This window comes from Pristiophorus japonicus, unplaced genomic scaffold (assembly GCF_044704955.1).
Source record: "Pristiophorus japonicus isolate sPriJap1 unplaced genomic scaffold, sPriJap1.hap1 HAP1_SCAFFOLD_1100, whole genome shotgun sequence".
Taxonomy (NCBI): domain Eukaryota; kingdom Metazoa; phylum Chordata; class Chondrichthyes; family Pristiophoridae; genus Pristiophorus; species Pristiophorus japonicus.
In genome coordinates, this window is record NW_027250757.1 from 7,790 (window position 1) to 34,923 (window position 27,134).

At 53.3% G+C, this 27,134-nt stretch overlaps 1 protein-coding gene across 1 annotated transcript in view; it reads right to left on the bottom strand.

The window, feature by feature from the left end:
• Positions 1-11,339: 11,339 nt before the first annotated feature.
• LOC139241559 (nuclear valosin-containing protein-like) overlaps positions 11,340-27,134 on the bottom strand; it is a gene marked incomplete at both ends in the record, with an annotated part of 89,193 nt that continues 73,398 nt past the window's right edge. Inside the window, 2 exons of the mRNA XM_070870048.1 lie at positions 11,340-11,457; positions 20,898-20,999. Coding sequence (XP_070726149.1) covers positions 11,340-11,457; positions 20,898-20,999 — 220 coding nt within the window. The remainder of the gene's footprint in view (positions 11,458-20,897; positions 21,000-27,134) is intronic.

The following is a 27,134-nucleotide window of genomic DNA, read 5'->3' on the forward strand; positions in this document are numbered from 1 at the left end:
ACACACCTCACACACACCGTACAGGTTTACACACTCACACATAACGTACAGGTTTACACACTCACACACAGTAGTTTTACACACCTCACACACCATACAGTTTTACACACCTCACATACACCATACAGTTTTACACACCTCACATACACCGTACAGTTTTACACATTCTCACACACCGTACAGTTTTACACACCTCACATACACCGTACAGTTTTACACACCTCACATACACCGTACAGTTTTACACACCTCACATACACCGTACAGTTTTACACACTCTCACACACCGTACAGTTTTACACACACACACAGTACAGTTTTACGCACCTCGCACACCATACATTTTTACACACCCTCACACACACACCATACAGCTTTACACCATCGGCGTACAGTTTTACACACTCACACACACCCCGTACAGTTTTACACACTCACACACACACCGTACAGTTTTACACACCTTCACACACACCACACACCGTACAGTTTTACACACTCACACACACCCCGTACAGTTTTACACATTCACACACACTGTACAGTTTTACACACCTCACACACACCGTACAGGTTTACACACTCACACATAACGTACAGGTTTACACACTCACACACAGTAGTTTTACACACCTCACACACCATACAGTTTTACACACCTCACATACACCATACAGTTTTACACACCTCACATACACCGTACAGTTTTACACACTCTCACACACCGTACAGTTTTACACACCTCACATACACCGTACAGTTTTACACACCTCACATACACCGTACAGTTTTACACACCTCACATACACCGTACAGTTTTACACACTCTCACACACCGTACAGTTTTACACACTCAAATACACCATAGTTTTACACACATCATACACACCATACAGTTTTACACACTCACACGCGCCATATAGTTTTATACACTCACACACACACCGTACAGTTTTACGCACCTCGCACACCATACAGTTTTACACACCTCACATACACCGTACAGTTTTACACACCTCACATACACCGTACAGTTTTACACTCTCACACACCGTACAGTTTTACACACTCTCACACACCATACAGTTTTACACACCTCACATACACCGTACAGTTTTACACACCTCACATACACCGTACAGTTTTACACACCTCACATACACCATACAGTTTTACACACGCTCACACACACCATACAGTTTTACACACTCGCCGTACAGTTTTACACACTCACACACACCCCGTACAGTTTTACACACTCACACACACACCGTACAGTTTTACACACCTCACACACCGTACAGTTTTACACACCACACACTGTACAGTTTTACACACTCACACACACCGTATAGTTTTACACACCTCGCACACACCGTACAGTTTTACACACCTCACACACAGTACAGTTTTACACACCCTCACACACACCATACAGTTTTACACACTCGCCGTACAGTTTTACACTCACACACACCCCGTACAGTTTTACACACTCACACACACCTTACAGGAATTACACACTCACACACACCGTACAGGTTTACACACACACACACTCCGTACAGTTTTACACACTCTCACACACCGTACAGTTTTACACAGTCAAATACACCGTAGTTTTACACACACCATACAGTTTTACACACGCCATACAGTTTTACACCCTCGCACACACCATGCAGTTTTACACACCCTCGCACACACCATACAGTTTTACACACCCTCACACACCATACAGTTTTACACACTCACACACACCCCGTACAGTTTTACACACTCACACACACACCATACAGTTTTACACACCGTACAGTTTTACACACCACACACCGTACAGTTTTACACACTCACACACACCGTATAGTTTTACACACCTCGCACACACCGTACAGTTTTACACACCTCACACACAGTACAGTTTTACACACCCACACACACACCATACAGTTTTACACACTCGCCGTACAGTTTTACACACTCACACACACCCCGTACAGTTTTACACACTCACACACACACCGTACAGTTTTACACACCTCACACACCGTACAGTTTTACACACCCTCACACACACCGCACGCCGTACAGTTTTACACACTCACACACACTGTATAGTTTTACACACCTCACACACCGTAGTTTTACACACCTCACATACACCGTACAGTTTTACACACCTCACATACACCATACAGTTTTACACACTCTCACACACCATACAGTTTTACACACTCAAATACACCATGGTTTTACACACATCACACACACCATACAGTTTTACACACTCACACACGCCATATAGTTTTACACACTCACACACACCGTATAGTTTTACACACCTCACACACCGTAGTTTTACACACCTCACATACACCGTACACTTTTACACACTCTCACACATCGTACAGTTTTACACACTCAAATACACCATAGTTTTACACACATCACACACGCCATGCAGTTTTACACACTCACACACGCCATATAGTTTTACACACACACACACACCGTACAGTTTTACGCACCTCGCACACCGTACAGTTTTACGCACCTCGCACACCATACAGTTTTACACACCTCACATGCACCGTACAGTTTTACACACTCTCACACCGTACAGTTTTACACACTCAAAGACACCGTAGTTTTACACACATCACACACACCATAGTTTTACACACTCACACACGCCATACAGTTTTACACACACACACCGTACAGTTTTACGCACCTCGCACACCATACAGTTTTACACACCCTCACACACACCATACAGTTTACACACTCGCCGTACAGTTTTACACACTCACACACACACCGTACAGTTTTACACACCTCACACACCGTAGTTTTACACACCGTACAGTTTTACACACACACACACACCGTGTAGTTTTACACACCTCACACACCGTAGTTTTACACACTCTCACACACCGTACAGTTTTATACACCTCACACACACATTGTACAGTTTTACACACCTCACACAAACCGTAGTTTTACACACTCACACACAGTAGTTTTACACACTCACAGACTGTACAGTTTTACACACCTCACACACACCATACAGTTTTACACACTCACACACAGTACAGTTTTACACACACCGTACAGTTTTACACACTCACACACACCGCACAGGTTTACACACACCGTACAGTTTTACACACACACACACCGTACAGGTTTACACACGCCGTACAGTTTTACACACCTCACACACCGTACAGTTTTACACATTCACACACACCGTACAGTTTTACACACTCACACACACACCATTCAGGTTTACACACAATGTACAGTTTTACACACACACCGTACAGGTTTACACACACCGTACAGTTTTACACACTCACACACACCGTAGTTTTACACACTCACACGTACCGTACAGTTTTACACACCCTCAGACACACTATACAGTTTTACACACCCTCACACACAACGTACAGGTTTACACACTCACACACAACGTACAGTTTCACACACCTCACAGTTTTACACACTCACACACAACGTACAGTTTTACACACCTCACACACCGTACAGTTTTACACACCTCACACACACCGTACAGTTTTACACACCTCACACACCGTACAGTTTTACACACTCTCACACACCGTACAGTTTTACACACTCAAATACACCGTAGTTTTACACACATCACACACACCATACAGTTTTACACACGCCATACAGTTTTACACACTCACACACACCGTACAGTTTTACGCACCTCGCACACCATACAGTTTTACACACCCTCGCACACACCATACAGTTTTACACACGCTCACACACACCATACAGTTTTACACACTCGCCGTACAGTTTTACACACTCACACACACCCCGTACAGTTTTACACACTCACACACACACCGTACAGTTTTACACACCTCACACACCGTACAGTTTTACACACCACACACCGTACAGTTTTACACACTCACACACACTGTATAGTTTTACACACCTCGCACACACCGTACAGTTTTACACACCTCACACACAGTACAGTTTTACACACCCTCACACCCACCATACAGTTTTACACACTCGCCGTACAGTTTTACACACTCACACACACCCCGTACAGTTTTACACACTCACACACACCGTACAGGTTTACACACTCACACACACCGTACAGGTGTACACACTCACACACTCCGTACAGTTTTACACACTCTCACACACCGTAGTTTTACACAGTCAAATACACCGTAGTTTTACACACATCACACACACCATACAGTTTTACACACGCCATACAGTTTTACACACTCACACACACCGTACAGTTTTACGCACCTCGCACACCATACAGTTTTACACACCCTCGCACACACCATGCAGTTTTACACACCCTCGCACACACCATACAGTTTTACACACCCTCACACACACCATACAGTTTTACACACTCGCCGTACAGTTTTACACACTCACACACACCCCGTACAGTTTTACACACTCACACACACACCGTACAGTTTTACACACCGTACAGTTTTACACACCGCACACCGTACAGTTTTACACACTCACACACACCGTATAGTTTTACACACCTCGCACACACCGTACAGTTTTACACACCTCACACACAGTACAGTTTTACACACCCTCACACACACCATACAGTTTTACACACTCACACACACCCCGTACAGTTTTACACACTCACACACACACCGTACAGTTTTACACACCTCACACACCGTACAGTTTTACACACCCTCACACACACCACACACCGTACAGTTTTACACACTCACACACACTGTATAGTTTTACACACCTCACACACGCCGTACAGTTTTACACACCTCACACACAGTACAGTTTTACACACCCTCACACACATCATACAGTTTTACACACTCGCCGTACAGTTTTACACACTCACACACACCCCGTACAGTTTTACACACACACCTCACACACCGTACAGTTTTACACACCCTCACACACACCACACACCGTACAGTTTTACACACTCACACACACCCCGTACAGTTTTACACACCTCACACACAGTACAGTTTTACACACCCTCACACACACCACACACCGTACAGTTTTACACACATCACACACACCATAGTTTTACACACTCACACACGTCATACAGTTTTACACACTCACACACACCGTACAGTTTTACGCACCTCGCACACCATACAGTTTTACACACCCTCACATACACCGTACAGTTTTACACACCTCACATACACCGTACAGTTTTACACACTCTCACACACCGTACAGTTTTGCACACTCACACACACACCGTACAGTTTTACACACCTCGCACACCATACAGTTTTACACACCTCACATGCACCGTACAGTTTTACACACTCTCACACACCGTACAGTTTTACACACTCAAAGACACCGTAGTTTTACACACATCACACACACCATAGTTTTACACACTCACACACGCCATACAGTTTTACACACACACACCGTACAGTTTTACGCACCTCGCACACCATACAGTTTTACACACCCTCACACACACCATACAGTTTACACACTCGCCGTACAGTTTTACACACTCACACACACACCGTACAGTTTTACACACCTCACACACCGTAGTTTTACACACCGTACAGTTTTACACACACACACACACCGTGTAGTTTTACACACCTCACACACCGTAGTTTTACACACTCTCACACACCGTACAGTTTTATACACCTCACACACACATTGTACAGTTTTACACACCTCACACAAACCGTAGTTTTACACACTCACACACAGTAGTTTTACACACTCACACAGACTGTACAGTTTTACACACCTCTCACACACCGTACAGTTTTACACACTCACACACAGTACAGTTTTACACACACACACACACACACACCGTATAGTTTTACACACCTCACACACACCGTACAGTTTTACACACTCACACACACCATACAGTTTTACACGCCCTCACGCACACTGTACAGTTTTACACACTCACACACACACCATACAGTTTTACACACTCACACACACCGTACAGGTTTACACACTCACACACACCGTAGTTTTACACACCTCACACACACCGTACAGTTTTACACTCACACACACCGTACAGGTTTACACACTCACACACACCGTAGTTTTACACACCTCACACACACCGTACAGTTTTACACACCCTCACACACACTGTACAGTTTTACTCACTCACACACACCGTACAGTTTTACACACCCTCACACACACTGTAGTTTTACACACTCACACACACCGTGCAGTTTTACACCCCCCCACACACACTGTACAGTTTTACACACACCACAGTTTTACACACCCCACAGTTTTACACACTCTCACACACCGTACAGTTTTACACTCACACACACCGTACAGTTTTACACACCCCACACACCGTACAGTTTTACACACTCTCTCACACACCAGTCCATACAGTTTTACACACTCTCACACACCAGCCCATACAGTTTTACACACTCACACACACCAGCCCGTACAGTTTTACACACCTCTCACACACCGTACAGTTTTACACACACTCACACACCAGCCTGTACAGTTTTACACACACCTCTCACACCAGCCCGTACAGTTTTACACACACAATACAGTTTTACACACTAACAAGCACCATGCCTACAGTTTTACACACCCTCACACACCGTACAGTTTTACACACCCTCACACACCAGCCCGTACAGTTTTACACGCACACACAATACAGTTTTACACACACACACACCAACCCGTACAGTTTTACACACCCACACAATACAGTTTTACACACACACACACACACACACACACCAACCCGTACAGTTTTACACGCACACACAATACAGTTTTACACACACACACACACACCAGCCCGTACAGTTTTACACGCACACACAATACAGTTTTACACACACACACACACACCAACCCGTACAGTTTTACACACCCACACAATACAGTTTTACACACTAACAAGCACCACCCCTACAGTTTTACACACCCACACACCGTACAGTTGCCTCCCTGGTGCAAGGGTCAAGGATGTCCCGGAGCGGCTGCAGAGCATTCTGGAGAGGGAGGGTGAACAGCCAGTTGTCGTGGTACATGTAGGTACCAACGATATAGGTAAGAAGCGGGAAGAGGTCCTACAAGCTGAATTTAGGGAGCTAGGAGTTAAATTAAAAAGTAGGACCTCAAAGGTAACAATCTCTGGGTTTCTACCAGTGCCACGTGCTAATCAGAGTAGAGGGAGCAGGATAGTTAGAATAAATACGTGGCTTGAGCAGTGGTGCAAGAGGGAGGGATTCAAATTCCTGGGACATTGGAACCAGTTCTGGGGGAAGTGGGACCTGTACAAAAGGGACGGTCTGCACTTGGGCAGGACTGGAACTGGTGTCCTGGGGGTAACATTTGTTAATGCAGTTCGGGAGTGTTTAAACTAATATGGCAGGGGGATGGGAACCTATGCAGCGAGACAGGGCAAAGTAATATGGAGTCAGAAACAGATGGGAGAAAGGTAAAAAGCAATAGTGGGAGGCCGAGTAAATAAAGGCAAGAAACAAAAAGGGCCACACTACATCATAATTCTAAAAGGACAAAGGGTGTTAAAAAAACAAGCCTGAAGGCTTTGTGTCTTAATGCAAGGAGTATCCGTAATAAGGTGGATGAATTAACTGTGCAAATAGAAGTTAACAAATATGATGTGATTGGGATTACAGAGACGTGGCTCCAGGATGATCAAGGCTGGGAACTCAACATCCAGGGGTATTCAACATTCAGGAAGGATAGAATAAAAGGAAAAGGAGGTGGGGTAGCATTGTTGGTTAAAGAGGAGATTAATGCAATAGTTAGGAAGGACATTAGCTTGGATGATGTGGAATCTATATGGGTAGAGCTGCAGAACACCAAAGGGCAAAAAACGTTAGTGGGACCTCCAAACAGTAGTAGTGATGTTGGGGAGGGCATCAAACAGGAAATTAGGGGTGCATGCAATAAAGGTGCAGCAGTTATCATGGGTGACTTTAATATGCATATAGATTGTGCTAACCAAACTGGAAGTAATACGGTGGAGGAGGATTTTCTGGAGTGCATAAGGGATGGTTTTTTAGACCAATATGTCGAGGAACCAACTAGGGGGGAGGCCATCTTAGACTGGGTGTTGTGTAATGAGAGAGGATTAATTAGCAATCTCGTTGTGCGAGGCCCCTTGGGGAAGAGTGACCATAATATGGTGGAATTCTGCATTAGGATGGAGAATGAAACAGTTAATTCAGAGACCATGGTCCAGAACTTAAAGAAGGGTAACTTTGAAGGTATGAGGCGTGAATTGGCTAGGATAGATTGGCGAATGATACTGAAGGGGTTGACTGTGGATGGGCAATAGCAGACATTTAGAGACCGCATGGATGAACTACAACAATTGTAATCCCTGTCTGGCGTAAAAATAAAAAAGGGAAGGTGGCTCAACCGTGGCTATCAAGGGAAAACAGGGATAGTATTAAAGTCAAGGAAGTGGCATGCAAATTGGCCAGAAACAGCAGCGAACCCGGGGACTGGGAGAAATTTAGAACTCAGCAGAGGAGGACAAAGGGTTTGATTAGGGCAGGGAAAATGGAGTATGAGAAGAAGCTTGCAGGAACATTAAGACGGATTGCAAAAGTTTCAATAGATATGTAAAGAGAAAAAGGTTAGTAAAGACAAACATAGGTCCCCTGCAGTCAGAATCAGGGGAAGTCATAACGGGGAACAAAGAAATGGCGGACCAATTGAACAAGTACTTTGGTTCGGTATTCACTAAGGAGGACACAAGCAACCTTCTGGATATAAAAGGGGTCAGAGGGTCTAGTAAGAAGGAGGAACTGAGGGAAATCCTTATTAGTCGGGAAATTGTGTTGGGGAAATTGATGGGATTGAAGGCCGATAAATCCCCAGGGCCTGATGGACTGCATCCCAGAGTACTTAAGGAGGTGGCCTTGGAAATAGCGGATGCATTGACAGTCATTTTCCAACATTCCATAGACTCTGGATCAGTTCTTATCGAGTGGAGGGTAGCCAATGTAACCCCACTTTTTAAAAAAGGAGGGAGAGAGAAAACAGGGAATTATAGACCGGTCAGCCTGACCTCAGTAGTGGGTAAAATGATGGAATCAATTATTAAGGATGTCATAGCAGCACATTTGGAAAGAGGTGACATGATAGGTCCAAGTCAGCATAGATTTGTGAAAGGGAAATCATGCTTGACAAATCTTCTGGAATTTTTTGAGGATGTTTCCAGTAGAGTGGACAAGGGAGAACCAGTTGATGTGGTATATTTGGACTTTCAGAAGGCTTTCGACAAGGTCCCACACAAGAGATTAATGTGCAAAGTTAAAGCACATGGGATTGGGGGTAGTGTGCTGACGTGGATTGAGAACTGGTTGGCAGACAGGAAGCAAAGAGTAGGAGTAAATGGGGACTTTTCAGAATGGCAGGCAGTGACTAGTGGGGTACCGCAAGGTTCTGTGCTGGGGCCCCAGCTGTTTACACTGTACATTAATGATTTGGATGAGGGGATTAAATGCAGTATCTCCAAATTTGCGGATGACACTAAGTTGGGTGGCAGTGTGAGCTGCAAGGAGGATGCTATGAGGCTGCAGAGTGACTTGGATAGGTTAGGTGAGTGGGCAAATGCATGGCAGATGAAGTATAATGTGGATAAATGTGAGGTTATCCACTTTGGTGGTAAAAACAGAGAGACAGACTATTATCTGAATGGTGACAGATTAGGAAAAGGGGAGGTGCAACGAGACCTGGGTGTCATGGTACATCAGTCATTGAAGGTTGGCATGCAGGTACAGCATGCGGTTAAGAAAGCAAATGGCATGTTGGCCTTCATAGCGAGGGGATTGGAGTACAGGGGCAGGGAGTTGTTGCTACAGTTGTACAGGGCCTTGGTGAGGCCACACCTGGAGTATTGTGTACAGTTTTGGTCTCCTAACCCGAGGAAGGATGTTCTTGCTATTGAGGGAGTGCAGCGAAGGTTCATCAGACTGATTCCCGGGATGTTGGGACTGACATATCAAGAAAGACTGGATCAACTGGGCTTGTATTCACTGGAGTTCAGAAGAATGAGAGGGGATCTCATAGAAACGTTTAAAATTCTGACGGGTTTAGACAGGTTAGATGCAGGAAGAATGTTCCCAATGTTGGGGAAGTCCAGAACCAGGGGTCACAGTCTGAGGATAAGGGGTAAGCCATTTAGGACCGAGATGAGGAGAAACTTCTTCACCCAGAGAGTGGTGAACCTGTGGAATTCTCTACCACAGAAAGTTGTTGAGGCCAATTCACTAAATATATTCAAAAAGGAGTTAGATGAGGTCCTTACTACTAGGGGGATCAAGGGGTATGGCGAGAAAGCAGGAATGGGGTACTGAACTCATTAAATGGCGGTGCAGGCTCGAAGGGCCGAATGGCCTACTCCTGCACCTATTTTCTATGTTTCTATGTTTTACACACACCGTACAGTTTTACACACCCTGGTGCGGGGGGAAACAGAGAGGGGCGAGGGGGGGGTGGATAACGGAGTGGGGGGGGGCGGGGTGGATAACAGAGGTGGGGAGGTGGATAACAGAGGGGGGAGGGGGCAAGAGATACGGAGGGGAGGGACGCGAGATACGGGGGTGGGGGGAGAGATACCGGAGGGCGGGGAGAGATGGGGGGGGTGAAGAGGGAGATACGGAGGGGTGTTGGTTGGGGGGAGATACGGGGGGGGGGGGCAGAGAGATACGGGGGGGGGGGGGTGAAGAGGGAGATACGGGGTGGGGGGGAGATACGGGGTGGGGGGGGGAAGAGATACGGGGTGGGGGGGGTGAAGAGGGAGATACGGGGTGGGGGGGGGGAAGAGATACGGGGGGGGGGTGAAGAGGGAGATACAGGAGGGGGGAGAGATACGGGGGGGGGTGGGGGGGGGAGAGATACGGGGGGGGGGGGGGTGGGGGTGAAGAGAGAGATACGGGGGACGGGGAGAGATACGGGGGACGGGGAGAGATACGGGGGACGGGGAGAGATACGGGGGACGGGGAGAGATACGGGGGACGGGGAGAGATACGGGGGGGGGTGGGGGGGGGAGAGATACGGGGGTGGGTGGGGGGGGGAGAGATACGGGGGGGGGGGGGTGGGGGGTGAAGAGAGAGATACGGGGGACGGGGAGAGATACGGGGGACGGGGAGAGATACGGGGGGGGGTGGCGGGGAGAGATACGGAGGAGATATATGGGGAGGGGGGGGCCCTGTAGCGGGTTACAGTGGGGGTACCACTCTCTGACTGACCGTCCATGCAGGTGAGCAGCTGAGCCACGATCCGACGTTCCATGTCCTTGGAAGCAACTTCGCGTTTGGGAGAAATGGCGTCAATCTCATCGATGAAGATGATGCACGGAGCCTGGAGCTGGGAACAGGCGAGAACGGGGGGGGGGGGGGGGTGGGGGGGGGAGAGGGACATTGAATCAACAACACGACGGGACACCCTGGGCAGCAGCAACAGACCCACCCCACCCTGACCTCACCCCTCCCACCGACTCTCCTTACCCCTCCCAACCGAATAGTTCCCCACCTTCCAACTACTATATTCCCTCACCCCCCTCACCGATTCCCTCCCTCCCACCTCCGCCAACTCGTCACCCCCCCGCTTGCCAGGATTACACGGGGAGTGACGGGGATTACAGGGGGAGTGACGAGGATTACACGGGGAGTGACGGGGATTACACGGGGGAGTGACGGGGATTACACGGGGAGTGACGGGGATTACACGGGGGAGTGACGGGGATTACACGGGGAGTGACTGGGATTACACGGGGAGTGACGGGGATTACAGGGGGAGTGACGGGGATTACACGGGGGAGTGACGGGGATTACACGGGGAGTGACGGAGATTACACGGGGAGTGACGGGGATTACACGGGGAGTGACGGGGATTACACGGGGAGTGACTGGGATTACACGGGGGAGTGACACGGATTACACGGGGGAGTGACACGGATTACACGGGGGAGTGACGGGGATTACACGGGGGAGTGACGGGGATTACACGGGGGAGTGACTGAGATTACACGGGGAGTGACGGGGATTACACGGGGAGTGACGGGGATTACACGGGGAGTGACGGGGATTACACGGGGGAGTGACGGGGATTACACGGGGAGTGACGGGGATTACACGGGGAGTGACGGGGATTACACGGGGAGTGACGGGGATTACACGGGGAGTGACGGGGATTACACGGGGAGTGACGGGGATTACACGGGGAGTGACGGGCATTACACGGGGAGTGACGGGGATTACACGGGGGAGTGACTGAGATTACACGGGGAGTGACGGGGATTACACGGGGAGTGACGGGGATTACACGGGGAGTGACGGGGATTACACGGGGAGTGACGGGGATTACACGTGGAGTGACGGGGATTACACGGGGAGTGACGGGGATTACAGGGGGAGTGACGGGGATTACAGGGGGAGTGACGGGGATTACACGGAGAGTGACGGGGATTACACGGGGGAGTGACTGAGATTACACGGGGGAGTGACTGAGATTACACGGGGAGTGACGGGGATTACACGGGGAGTGACGGGGATTACACGGGGGAGTGACTGAGATTACACGGGGAGTGACGGGGATTACACGGGGGAGTGACGGGGATTACACGGGGAGTGACGGGGATTACAGGGGGAGTGACGGGGATTACACGGGGAGTGACGGGGATTACACGGGGAGTGACGGGGATTACACGGGGAGTGACGGGGATTACACGGGGAGTGACGGGGATTACACGGGGAGTGACTGAGATTACACGGGGAGTGACTGAGATTACACGGGGAGTGACTGAGATTACAGGGGGAGTGACGGGGATTACACGGGGAGTGACGGGGATTACACGGGGAGTGACGGGGATTACAGGGGGAGTGACGGGGATTACACGGGGAGTGACGGGGATTACACGGGGAGTGACGGGGATTACACGGGGAGTGACTGAGATTACACGGGGGAGTGATGGGGAGTGACGGGGATTACACGGGGGAGTGTCGGGGATTACACGGGGAGTGACGGGGATTACACGGGGAGTGACGGGGATTACACGGGGAGTGACGGGGATTACACGGGGAGTGACGGGGATTACACGGGGGAGTGACGGGGATTACACGGGGGAGTGACGGGGATTACACGGGGAGTGACGGGGATTACACGGGGAGTGACGGGGATTACACGGGGGAGTGACGGGGATTACAGGGGGAGTGACGGGGATTACACGGGGAGTGACGGGGATTACACGGGGAGTGACGGGGATTACACAGGGAGTGACGGGGATTACACAGGGAGTGACGGGAATTACACGGGGGAGTGACGGGGATTACGCAGGGAGTGACGGGAATTACACGGGGGAGTGACGGGGATTACACGGTGGAGTGACGGGGATTACACGGGGAGTGACGGGGATTACACGGGGGCGAGACGGGGATTACACGGGGAGTGACGGGGATTACACGGGGAGTGACGGGGATTACACGGGGGAGTGACGGGGATTACACGGGGGAGTGACGGGGATTACACGGGGAGTGACGGGGATTACACGGGGGGGTGACGGGGATTACAGGGGGAGTGACGGGGATTACACGGGGAGTGACGGGGATTACACGGGGAGTGACGGGGATTACACGGGGGAGTGACGGGAATTACACGGGGGAGTGACGGGAATTACACGGGGAGTGACGGGGATTACAGGGGGGTGACGGGGATTACACGGGGAGTGACGGGGATTACACGGGGAGTGACGGGGAGTGACGGGGATTACACGGGGAGTGACGGGAATTACACGGGGGAGTGACGGGGATTACAGGGGGAGTGACGGGGATTACACGGGGAGTGACGGGGATTACACGGGGAGTGACGGGGATTACACGGGGAGTGACGGGGATTACACGGGGAGTGACTGGGATTACACGGGGAGTGACTGGGATTACACGGGGGGGTGACGGGGATTACAGGGGGAGTGACAGGGATTACACGGGGAGTGACGGGGATTACACGGGGAGTGACGGGGATTACACGGGGGAGTGACGGGGATTACACGGGGGAGTGACGGGAATTACAGGGGGATGGGAACCAATGCAGGGAGACAGAGGGAAACAAAAAGGAGCCAAAAGCAAAAGACAGAAAGGAGATGAGGAAAAGTGTAGGGCAGAGAAACCCAAGGCAAAGAACAAAAAGGGCCACTGTACAGCAAAATTCTAAAAGGACAAAGGGTGTTAATAAAACAAGCCTGAAGGCTTTGTGTCTTAATGCAAGGAGTATCCGCAATAAGGTGGATGAATTAATTGTGCAAATAGATGTTAACAAATATGATGTGATTGGGATTACGGAGACGTGGCTCCAGGATGATCAGGGCTGGGAACTCAACATTCAGGGGTATTCAACATTCAGGAAGGATAGAATAAAAGGAAAAGGAGGTGGGGTAGCATTGCTGGTTAAAGAGGAGATTAATGCAATAGTTAGGAAAGACATTAGCTTGGATGATGTGGAATCTATATGGGTAGAGCTGCAGAACACCAAAGGGCAAAAAACGTTAGTAGGAGTTGTGTACAGACCTCCAAACAGTAGTAGGGATGTTGGGGAGGGCATCAAACAGGAAATTAGGGGTGCATGCAATAAAGGTGTAGCAGTTATAATGGGTGACTTTAATATGCACATAGATTGGGCTAGCCAAACTGGAAGCAATACGGTGGAGGAGGATTTCCTGGAGTGCATAAGGGATGGATTTCTAGACCAATATGTTGAGGAACCAACTAGGGGGGAGGCCATCTTAGACTGGGTGTTGTGTAATGAGAGAGGATTAATTAGCAATCTCATTGTGCGAGGCCCCTTGGGGAAGAGTGACCATAATATGGTGGAATTCTGCATTAGGATGGAGAATGAAACAGTAATTTCAGAGACCATGGTCCAGAACTTAAAGAAGGGTAACTTTGAAGGTATGAGGCGTGAATTGGCTAGGATAGATTGGCGAATGATACTTAGGGGGTTGACTGTGGATGGGCAATGGCAGACATTTAGAGACCGCATGGATGAAGTACAACAATTGTACATTCCTGTCTGGCGTAAAAATAAAAAGGGGAAGGTGGCTCAACCGTGGCTATCTAGGGAAATCAGGGATAGTATTAAAGCCAAGGAAGTGGCATACAAATTGGCCAGAAATAGCAGCGAACCTGGGGACTGGGAGAAATTTAGAACTCAGCAGAGGAGGACAAAGGGTTTGATTAGGACAGGGAAAATGGAGTACGAGAAGAAGCTTGCAGGGAACATTAAGGCGGATTGCAAAAGTTTCTATAGGTATGTAAAGAGAAAAAGGTTGGTGAAGACAAACGTAGGTCCCCTGCAGTCAGAATCAGGGGAAGTCATAACGGGGAACAAAGAAATGGCGGATCAATTGAACAAGTACTTTGGTTCGGTATTCACTAAGGAGGATACAAACAACCTTCCGGATATAAAAGGGGTCAGAGGGTCTAGTAAGGAAGAGGAACTGAGGGAAATCTTTATTAGTCGGGAAATTGTGTTGGGGAAATTGATGGGATTGAAGGCCGATAAATCCCCAGGGCCTGATGGCCTGCATCCTAGAGTACTTAAGGAGGTGGCCTTGGAAATAGCGGATGCATTGACAGTCATTTTCCAACATTCCATTGACTCTGGATCAGTTCCTATGGAGTGGAGGGTAGCCAATGTAACCCCACTTTTTAAAAAAGGAGGGAGAGAGAAAACAGGGAATTATAGACCGGTCAGCCTGACCTCAGTAGTGGGTAAAATGATGGAATCAATTATTAAGGATGTCATAGCAGTGCATCTGGAAAATGGTGACATGATAGGTCGAAGTCAGCATGGATTTGTGAAAGGGAAATCATGCTTGACAAATCTTCTGGAATTTTTTGAGGATGTTTCCAGTAAAGTGGACAAAGGAGAACCAGTTGATGTGGTATATTTGGACTTTCAGAAGGCTTTCGACAAGGTCCCACACAAGAGATTAATGTGCAAAGTTAAAGCACATGGGATTGGGGTAGTGTGCTGACGTGGATTGAGAACTGGTTGTCAGACAGGAAGCAAAGAGTAGGAGTAAACGGGTACTTTTCAGAATGGCAGGCAGTGACTAGTGGAGTGCCGCAAGGTTCTGTGCTGGGGCCCCAGCTGTTTACACTGTACATTAATGATTTAGACGAGGGGATTAAATGCAGTATCTCCAAATTTGCGGATGATACTAAGTTGGGTGGCAGTGTGAGCTGCGAGGAGGATGCTATTAGGCTGCAGAGTGACTTGGATAGGTTAGGTGAGTGGGCAAATGCATGGCAGATGAAGTATAATGTGGATAAATGTGAGGTTATCCACTTTGGTGGTAAAAACAGAGAGACAGACTATTATCTGAATGGTGACAGATTAGGAAAAGGGAAGGTGCAACGAGACCTGGGTGTCATGGTACATCAGTCATTGAAGGTTGGCATGCAGGTACAGCAGGCGGTTAAGAAAGCAAATGGCATGTTGGCCTTCATAGCGAGGGGATTTGAATACAGGGGCAGGGAGGTGTTGCTACAGTTGTACAGGGCCTTGGTGAGGCCACACCTGGAGTATTGTGTACAGTTTTGGTCTCCTAACTTGAGGAAGGACATTCTTGCTATTGAGGGAGTGCAGCGAAGGTTCACCAGACTGATTCCCGGGATGGCGGGACTGACATATCAAGAAAGATTGGATCAATTGGGCTTGTATTCACTGGAGTTCAGAAGAATGAGAGGGGACCTCATAGAAACGTTTAAAATTCTGACGGGTTTAGACAGGTTAGATGCAGAAAGAATGTTCCCAATGTTGGGGAGGTCCAGAACCAGGGGTCACAGTCTGAGGATAAGGGGTAAGCCATTTAGGACCGAGATGAGGAGAAACTTCTTCACCCAGAGAGTGGTGAACCTGTGGAATTCTCTACCACAGAAAGTAGTTGAGGCCAATTCACTAAATATATTCAAAAGGGAGTTAGATGAAGTCCTTACTACTCGGGGGATCAAGGGTTATGGCGAGAAAGCAGGAAGGGGGTACTGAAGTTTCATGTTCAGCCATGAACTCATTGAATGGCGGTGCAGGCTAGAAGGGCTGAATGGCCTGCTCCTGCACCTATTTTCTATGTTTCTATGTTACACGGGGAGTGACGGGGATTACACGGGGAGTGACGGTGATTACACGGGGGAGTGACGGGAATTACACGGGGGAGTGATTGAGATTACACGGGGGGGTGACGGGGATTACACGGGGGGGAGTGTCGGGGATTACACGGGGAGTGACGGGGATTACAGGGGGAGTGACGGGGGTTACACGGGGAGTGACGGGGATTACAGGGGGAGTGACGGGGAGTACACGGGGAGTGACGGGAATTACACGGGGAGTGACGGGGATTACACGGGGAGTGACGGGGATTACAGGGGGAGTGACGGGGATTACAGGGGGAGTGACGGGGATTACACGGGGGAGTGACGGGGATTACACGGGGGAGTGACGGGGATTACACGGGGAGTGACGGGGATTACACGGGGAGTGACGGGGATTACACGGGGAGTGACGGGGATTACACGGGGAGTGACACGGATTACACGGGGGAGTGACGGGAATTACACGGGGGAGTGACGGGAATTACAGGGGGAGTGATTGAGATTACACGGGGGGGTGACGGGGATTACACGGGGGGGAGTGTCGGGGATTACACGGGGAGTGACGGGGATTACAGGGGGAGTGACGGGGGTTACACGGGGAGTGACGGGGATTACAGGGGGAGTGACGGGGAGTACACGGGGAGTGACGGGGATTACATGGGGAGTGACGGGGATTACAGGGGGAGTGACGGGGATTACACGGGGAGTGACGGGGATTACAGGGGGAGTGACGGGGATTACACGGGGAGTGACGGGGATTACACGGGGAGTGACGGGGATTACACGGGGAGTGACGGGGATTACACGGGGAGTGACTGGGATTACACGGGGAGTGACAGGGATTACACGGCGGAGTGACGGGGATTACACGGGGAGTGACGGGGATTACACGGGGAGTGACGGGGATTACAGGGGGAGTGACGGGGATTACACGGGGGAGTGACTGAGATTACAGGGGGAGTGACGGGGATTACACGGGGAGTGACGGGGATTACACGGGGAGTGACGGGGATTACACGGGGAGTGACGGGGATTACACGGGGAGTGACGGGGATTACACGGGGGAGTGACGGGGATTACACGGGGAGTGACGGGGATTACACGGGGAGTGACGGGGATTACACGGGGAGTGACGGGGATTACACGGGGAGTGACTGGGATTACACGGGAAGTGACGGGGATTACACGGGGAGTGACGGGGATTACACGGGGGAGTGACGGGGATTACACGGGGAGTGACGGGGATTACAAGGGGAGTGACGGGGATTACACGGGGGAGTGACGGGGATTACACGGGGATTACACGGGGGAGTGACGGGGATTACACGGGGAATGACGGGGATTACACGGGGAGTGACGGGGATTACACGGGGAGTGACGGGGATTACACGGGGAGTGACGGGGATTACACGGGGAGTGACGGGGATTACACGGGGAGTGACTGGGATTACAGGGGGAGTGACTGAGATTACACGGGGAGTGACTGAGATTACACGGGGAGTGACGGGGATTACACGGGGAGTGACTGAGATTACACGGGGGGGTGACGGGGATTACAGGGGGAGTGACGGGGATTACAGGGGGAGTGACGGGGATTACACGGGGAGTGACTGGGATTACACGGGGAGTGACAGGGATTACACGGCGGAGTGACGGGGATTACACGGGGAGTGACGGGGATTACACGGGGAGTGACGGGGATTACAGGGGGAGTGACGGGGATTACACGGGGGAGTGACGGGGATTACAGGGGGAGTGACGGGGATTACACGGGGAGTGACGGGGATTACACGGGGAGTGACGGGGATTACACGGGGAGTGACGGGGATTACACGGGGAGTGACGGGGATTACACGGGGGAGTGACTGGGATTACACGGGGAGTGACGGGGATTACACGGGGAGTGACGGGGATTACACGGGGAGTGACGGGGATTACACGGGGAGTGACTGGGATTACACGGGAAGTGACGGGGATTACACGGGGAGTGACGGGGATTACACGGGGGAGTGACGGGGATTACACGGGGAGTGACGGGGATTACAAGGGGAGTGACGGGGATTACACGGGGGAGTGACGGGGATTACACGGGGATTACACGGGGGAGTGACGGGGATTACACGGGGAATGACGGGGATTACACGGGGAGTGACGGGGATTACACGGGGAGTGACGGGGATTACACGGGGAGTGACGGGGATTACACGGGGAGTGACGGGGATTACACGGGGAGTGACGGGGATTACACGGGGAGTGACTGGGATTACAGGGGGAGTGACTGAGATTACACGGGGAGTGACGGGGATTACACGGGGAGTGACTGAGATTACACGGGGAGTGACTGAGATTACACGGGGGGGTGACGGGGATTACAGGGGGAGTGACGGGGATTACACGGGGAGTGACTGGGATTACACGGGGGGGTGACGGGGATTACAGGGGGAGTGACGGGGATTACACGGGGAGTGACGGGGATTACACGGGGAGTGACGGGGATTACACGGGGAGTGACGGGGATTACACGGGGAGTGACTGGGATTACACGGGGAGTGACGGGGATTACACGGGGAGTGACGGGGATTACAGGGGGAGTGAGTGATATTACACGGGGAGTGACGGGGATTACACGGGGAGTGACGGGGATTACAGGGGGAGTGACGGGGATTACAGGGGGAGTGACGGGGATTACACGGGGGGAGTGACGGGGATTACACGGGGGGAGTGACGGGGATTACACGGGGAGTGACGGGGATTACACGGGGAGTGACGGGGATTACACGGGGGGGTGACGGGGATTACACGGGGAGTGACGGGGATTACACGGGGAGTGACGGGGATTACACGGGGAGTGACTGGGATTACACGGGGGAGTGACGCGGATTACACGGGGGAGTGATGCGGATTACACGGGGGAGTGACGCGGATTACACGGGGGAGTGACTGGGATTACACGGGGAGTGACGGGGATTACACGGGGAGTGACGGGGATTACACGGGGAGTGACGGGGATTACACGGGGAGTGACGGGGATTACACGGGGGAGTGACACGGATTACACGGGGGAGTGACGGGGATTACACGGGGGAGTGACGGGGATTACACGGGGAGTGACACGGATTACACGGGGAGTGACACGGATTACACGGGGGAGTGACGCGGATTACACGGGGGAGTGACACGGATTACACGGGGGAGTGACGGGGATTACACGGGGAGTGACTGGGATTACACGGGGGAGTGACACGGATTACACGGGGGAGTGACACGGATTACACGGGGGAGTGACGCGGATTACACGGGGGAGTGACTGGGATTACACGGGGGAGTGACGCGGATTACACAGGGGAGTGACGGGGATTACACGGGGGAGTGACGGGGATTACACGGGGGAGTGACGCGGATTACACAGGGGAGTGACGCGGATTACACAGGGGAGTGACGGGGATTACACGGGGGAGTGACGCGGATTACACAGGGGAGTGACGGGGATTACACGGGGGAGTGACGGGGATTACACGGGGAGTGACGGGAATTACACAGGGGAGTGACGGGAATTACACAGGGTAGTGACGGGAATTACACGGGGAGTAACACAGTCCCAGCCTCCCCCTCCCACCGTGCTGTACATTACACACTCCCAGCTTCCCCCTGGGTACTCACCACCGCCTCTTCGAACAGCTCTCGCAGTTTCTGCTCCGACTCTCCGGACACTCCGGACACAATCTCCGTGGCAGCGACTTTCAGCATGGGAAGCTCCAGCTCCTGGGGGAACATCGTAACCAGGGGTTACACCAGTGGGAACACCGCAATTCACAACACAAGAACTAGGAACAGGAGTCGGTCACACGGCCCCTCGAGCCTACTCCGCCATTCAATAAAATCATGGCTTGTCATCGACCTCAACTCCACTCTCCCGCCCGATCCCTAAATCCCCCCGACAGTCCACAAATCTATCTCACCTTGACTATACTTAACAACTCCGCATTCACAGCCTCTGGGGTAGAGAATGCCAAAGATTCACAACCCTCTTTGTGAAGAAATTCCTCTTCATCTCATAAATGGCCGACCCCTTTTCCTGAGACTGTGCCCCCTAGATTGTCCAGCCTGGGGAAACAACTCTCTCAGCATCAATTAGATCACCTCTCATTCCTCTTAACTCCACACCCCTTACAATAAAGGCCAACATGCCATTTGCCTCCCTAATTGCTTCCTGTACCTCACTTTGTGTTTCCTGTACGAGGACACCCGCAGGGATCAGTGCTGGGGGATCAGTGCTGGGGCCTCAGCTATTTAGAATCTATATTAATGATCGAGATGAAGGGATTGAGTGTAATGTATCCAAGTGTGCTGACGACACAAAGCTCTGAACAGCAACATTTAATAGTTTATCACCATTTGAAAAAATATTTGTTTTTTCTATTCTACCTACCAAAGTGAACAACCTCTAATTTCTCCACATTATACTCCATCTGCCACCTTACTGGCCACTCACTTAGTCTATCTATATCCCTGTGCAGAGGCTTTGTGTTCTCCTCACAGCTTACTGTCCCACCTAGCTTTGTATTGGCAGCAAATTTGGATACATTACACTCGGTCCCTTCATTTAGGTCATTAATATAGATCGTAAATAGCTGAGGCCCCAGCACTGATCCCTGCAGCACGCCACTAGTTACTGTTTGCCAACCGGAAAATGACCCGTTTATCCCAACTCTCTGCTTTCTGTCCATTAGCCAAACCTCTATCCATGCTAATACATTACCCCCAATCCCAGGAGCCTTTAACTTGCGTAGCAACCTTTTCTGTGGCACCTTATCGAATGCCTTTTGGAAATCCAAATATATTACATCCATTGGTTCCCCTTTACCCTGCTAGTTACATCTTCAATATGTTAAACACGATTTCCCTTTCATAAAACCATGTTCACTGCCTAATCATGTGATGATTTTCTAAGTGCCCTGATACCACTTCCTTAATAATGGATTCCAGCATTATGGAGCAGGACATTCTCCGAGACCCCACACCGGGACATTTCCCGAGACCCCACACCCCACACCGGGACATTCCCTGAGACCCCACACCAGGACATTCCCCGTGACCCCACACCGGGACATTCCCCGAGACCCCACACCCCACACCGGGACATTTCCCGAGACCCCACACCAGGACATTCCCCGAGACCCCACACCGGGACATTCCCCGAGACCCCACACCCCACACCAGGACATTCCCCGAGACCCCACACCCCACATCGGGACATTCCCCGAGACCCCACACCCCACATCGGGACATTCCCCGAGACCCCACACCGGGACATTCCCCGAGACCCCACACCGGGACATTCCCCGAGACCCCACACCGGGACATTCCCCGAGACCCCACACCGGGACATTCCCCGAGACCCCACATCGGGACATTCCCCGAGACCCCACACCGGGACATTCCCCGAGACCCCACACCAGGACATTCCCCGAGACCCCACACCCCACACCGGGACATTCCCTGAGACCCCACATCGGGACATTCCCCGAGACCCCACACCGGGACATTCCCTGAGACCCCACACCGGGACATTCCCCGAGACCCCACACCCCACACCGGGACATTCCCCGAGACCCCACACCCCACACCGGGACATTCCCCGAGACCCCACACCCCACACCGGGACATTCCCCGAGACCCCACACCGGGACATTCCCCGAGACCCCACATCGGGACATTCCCCGAGACCCCACACCCCACACCGGGACATTCCCCGAGACCCCACACCGGGACATTCCCCGAGACCCCACACCAGGACATTCCCCGAGACCCCACACCCCACACCGGGACATTCCCCGAGACCCCACACCGGGACATTCCCCGAGACCCCACACCGGGACATTCCCCGAGACCCCACACCCCACACCGGGACATTCCCCGAGACCCCACACCAGGACATTCCCCGAGACCCCACACCCCACATCGGGACATTCCCCGAGACCCCACACCGGGACATTCCCCGAGACCCCACACCCCACATCGGGACATTCCCCGAGACCCCACACCAGGACATTCCCCGAGACCCCACACCCCACATCGGGACATTCCCCGAGACCCCACACCGGGACATTCCCCGAGACCCCACATCGGGACATTCCCCGAGACCCCACACCAGGACATTCCCCGAGACCCCACACCCCACACCGGGACATTCCCCGAGACCCCACACCGGGACATTCCCCGAGACCCCACACCGGGACATTCCCCGAGACCCCACATCGGGACATTCCCCGAGACCCCACACCCCACATCGGGACATTCCCCGAGACCCCACACCGGGACATTCCCCGAGACCCCACACCAGGACATTCCCCGAGACCCCACACCGGGACATTCCCCGAGACCCCACACCGGGACATTCCCCGAGACCCCACACCCCACACCGGGACATTCCCCGAGACCCCACACCGGGACATTCCCCGAGACCCCACACCAGGACATTCCCCGAGACCCCACACCAGGACATTCCCCGAGACCCCACATCGGGACATTCCCCGAGACCCCACACCGGGACATTCCCCGAGACCCCACACCCCACACCGGGACATTCCCCGAGACCCCACACCGGGACATTCCCCGAGACCCCACACCAGGACATTCCCCGAGACCCCACACCGGGACATTCCCCGAGACCCCACATCGGGACATTCCCCGAGACCCCACACCAGGACATTCCCCGAGACCCCACACCCCACACCGGGACATTCCCCGAGACCCCACATCGGGACATTCCCCGAGACCCCACACCAGGACATTCCCCGAGACCCCACACCAGGACATTCCCCGAGACCCCACACCAGGACATTCCCCGAGACCCCACATCGGGACATTCCCCGAGACCCCACATCGGGACATTCCCCGAGACCCCACACCAGGACATTCCCCGAGACCCCACACCAGGACATTCCCCGAGACCCCACACCGGGACATTCCCCGAGACCCCACATCGGGACATTCCCCGAGACCCCACACCAGGACATTCCCCGAGACCCCACACCAGGACATTCCCCGAGACCCCACACCAGGACATTCCCCGAGACCCCACATCGGGACATTCCCCGAGACCCCACATCGGGACATTCCCCGAGACCCCACACCAGGACATTCCCCGAGACCCCACACCAGGACATTCCCCGAGACCCCACACCGGGACATTCCCCGAGACCCCACATCGGGACATTCCCCGAGACCCCACATCGGGACATTCCCCGAGACCCCACACCGGGACATTCCCCGAGACCCCACACCGGGACATTCCCCGAGACCCCACATCGGGACATTCCCCGAGACCCCACACCAGGACATTCCCCGAGACCCCACACCCCACACCGGGACATTCCCCGAGACCCCACACCAGGACATTCCCCGAGACCCCACACCCCACACCGGGACATTCCCCGAGACCCCACACCCCACACCAGGACATTCCCCGAGACCCCACACCGGGACATTCCCCGAGACCCCACATCGGGACATTCCCCGAGACCCCACACCAGGACATTCCCCGAGACCCCACATCGGGACATTCCCCGAGACCCCACATCGGGACATTCCCCGAGACCCCACACCAGGACATTCCCCGAGACCCCACACCGGGACATTCCCCGAGACCCCACACCGGGACATTCCCCGAGACCCCACACCGGGACATTCCCCGAGACCCCACACCGGGACATTCCCCGAGACCCCACATCGGGACATTCCCCGAGACCCCACATCGGGACATTCCCTGAGACCCCACACCGGGACATTCCCCGAGACCCCACACCCCACACCAGGACATTCCCTGAGACCCCACACCGGGACATTCCCCGAGACCCCACACCCCACACCAGGACATTCCCTGAGACCCCACACCAGGACATTCCCTGAGACCCCACACCAGGACATTCCCCGAGACCCCACACCAGGACATTCCCCGAGACCCCACACCAGGACATTCCCCGAGACCCCACACCAGGACATTCCCCGAGACCCCACACCGGGACATTCCCCGAGACCCCACACCAGGACATTCTCCGAGACCCCACACCCCACACCGGGACATTCCCCGAGACCCCACACCCCACACCGGGACATTCCCCGAGACCCCACACCGGGACATTCCCCGAGACCCCACATCGGGACATTCCCCGAGACCCCACACCGGGACATTCCCCGAGACCCCACATCGGGACATTCCCCGAGACCCCACACCGGGACATTCCCCGAGACCCCACACCGGGACATTCCCCGAGACCCCACATCGGGACATTCCCCGAGACCCCACATCGGGACATTCCCCGAGACCCCACACCAGGACATTCCCCGAGACCCCACACCAGGACATTCCCCGAGACCCCACACCAGGACATTCCCTGAGACCCCACACCGGGACATTCCCCGAGACCCCACACCGGGACATTCCCCGAGACCCCACACCGGGACATTCCCCGAGACCCCACACCCCACACCGGGACATTCCCCGAGACCCCACACCAGGACATTCCCCGAGACCCCACACCGGGACATTCCCCGAGACCCCACATCGGGACATTCCCCGAGACCCCACACCGGGACATTCCCCGAGACCCCACACCGGGACATTCCCCGAGACCCCACACCGGGACATTCCCCGAGACCCCACACCGGGACATTCCCCGAGACCCCACACCAGGACATTCCCCGAGACCCCACACCGGGACATTCCCCGAGACCCCACACCAGGACATTCCCCGAGACCCCACACCGGGACATTCCCCGAGACCCCACACCGGGACATTCCCCGAGACCCCACACCGGGACATTCCCCGAGACCCCACACCAGGACATTCCCTGAGACCCCACATCGGGACATTCCCCGAGACCCCACACCGGGACATTCCCCGAGACCCCACACCGGGACATTCCCCGAGACCCCACACCAGGACATTCTCCGAGACCCCACACCGGGACATTCCCCGAGACCCCACACCGGGACATTCCCCGAGACCCCACACCGGGACATTCCCCGAGACCCCACACCGGGACATTCCCCGAGACCCCACATCGGGACATTCCCCGAGACCCCACACCGGGACATTCCCCGAGACCCCACACCGGGACATTCCCTGAGACCCCACATCGGGACATTCCCCGAGACCCCACACCGGGACATTCCCCGAGACCCCACACCGGGACATTCCCCGAGACCCCACATCGGGACATTCCCCGAGACCCCACATCGGGACATTCCCCGAGACCCCACACCCCACACCGGGACATTCCCCGAGACCCCACATCGGGACATTCCCCGAGACCCCACACCCCACACCGGGACATTCCCCGAGACCCCACACCCCACATCGGGACATTCCCCGAGACCCCACACCGGGACATTCCCCGAGACCCCACACCGGGACATTCCCCGAGACCCCACACCGGGACATTCCCCGAGACCCCACACCAGGACATTCCCCGAGACCCCACACCGGGACATTCCCCGAGACCCCACACCAGGACATTCCCCGAGACCCCACACCGGGACATTCCCCGAGACCCCACATCGGGACATTCCCCGAGACCCCACACCCCACACCGGGACATTCCCCGAGACCCCACATCGGGACATTCCCCGAGACCCCACACCAGGACATTCCCCGAGACCCCACATCGGGACATTCCCCGAGACCCCACATCGGGACATTCCCCGAGACCCCACACCGGGACATTCCCCGAGACCCCACACCCCACACCAGGACATTCCCCGAGACCCCACACCGGGACATTCCCCGAGACCCCACATCGGGACATTCCCCGAGACCCCACACCCCACATCGGGACATTCCCCGAGACCCCACATCGGGACATTCCCCGAGACCCCACACCCCACACCGGGAC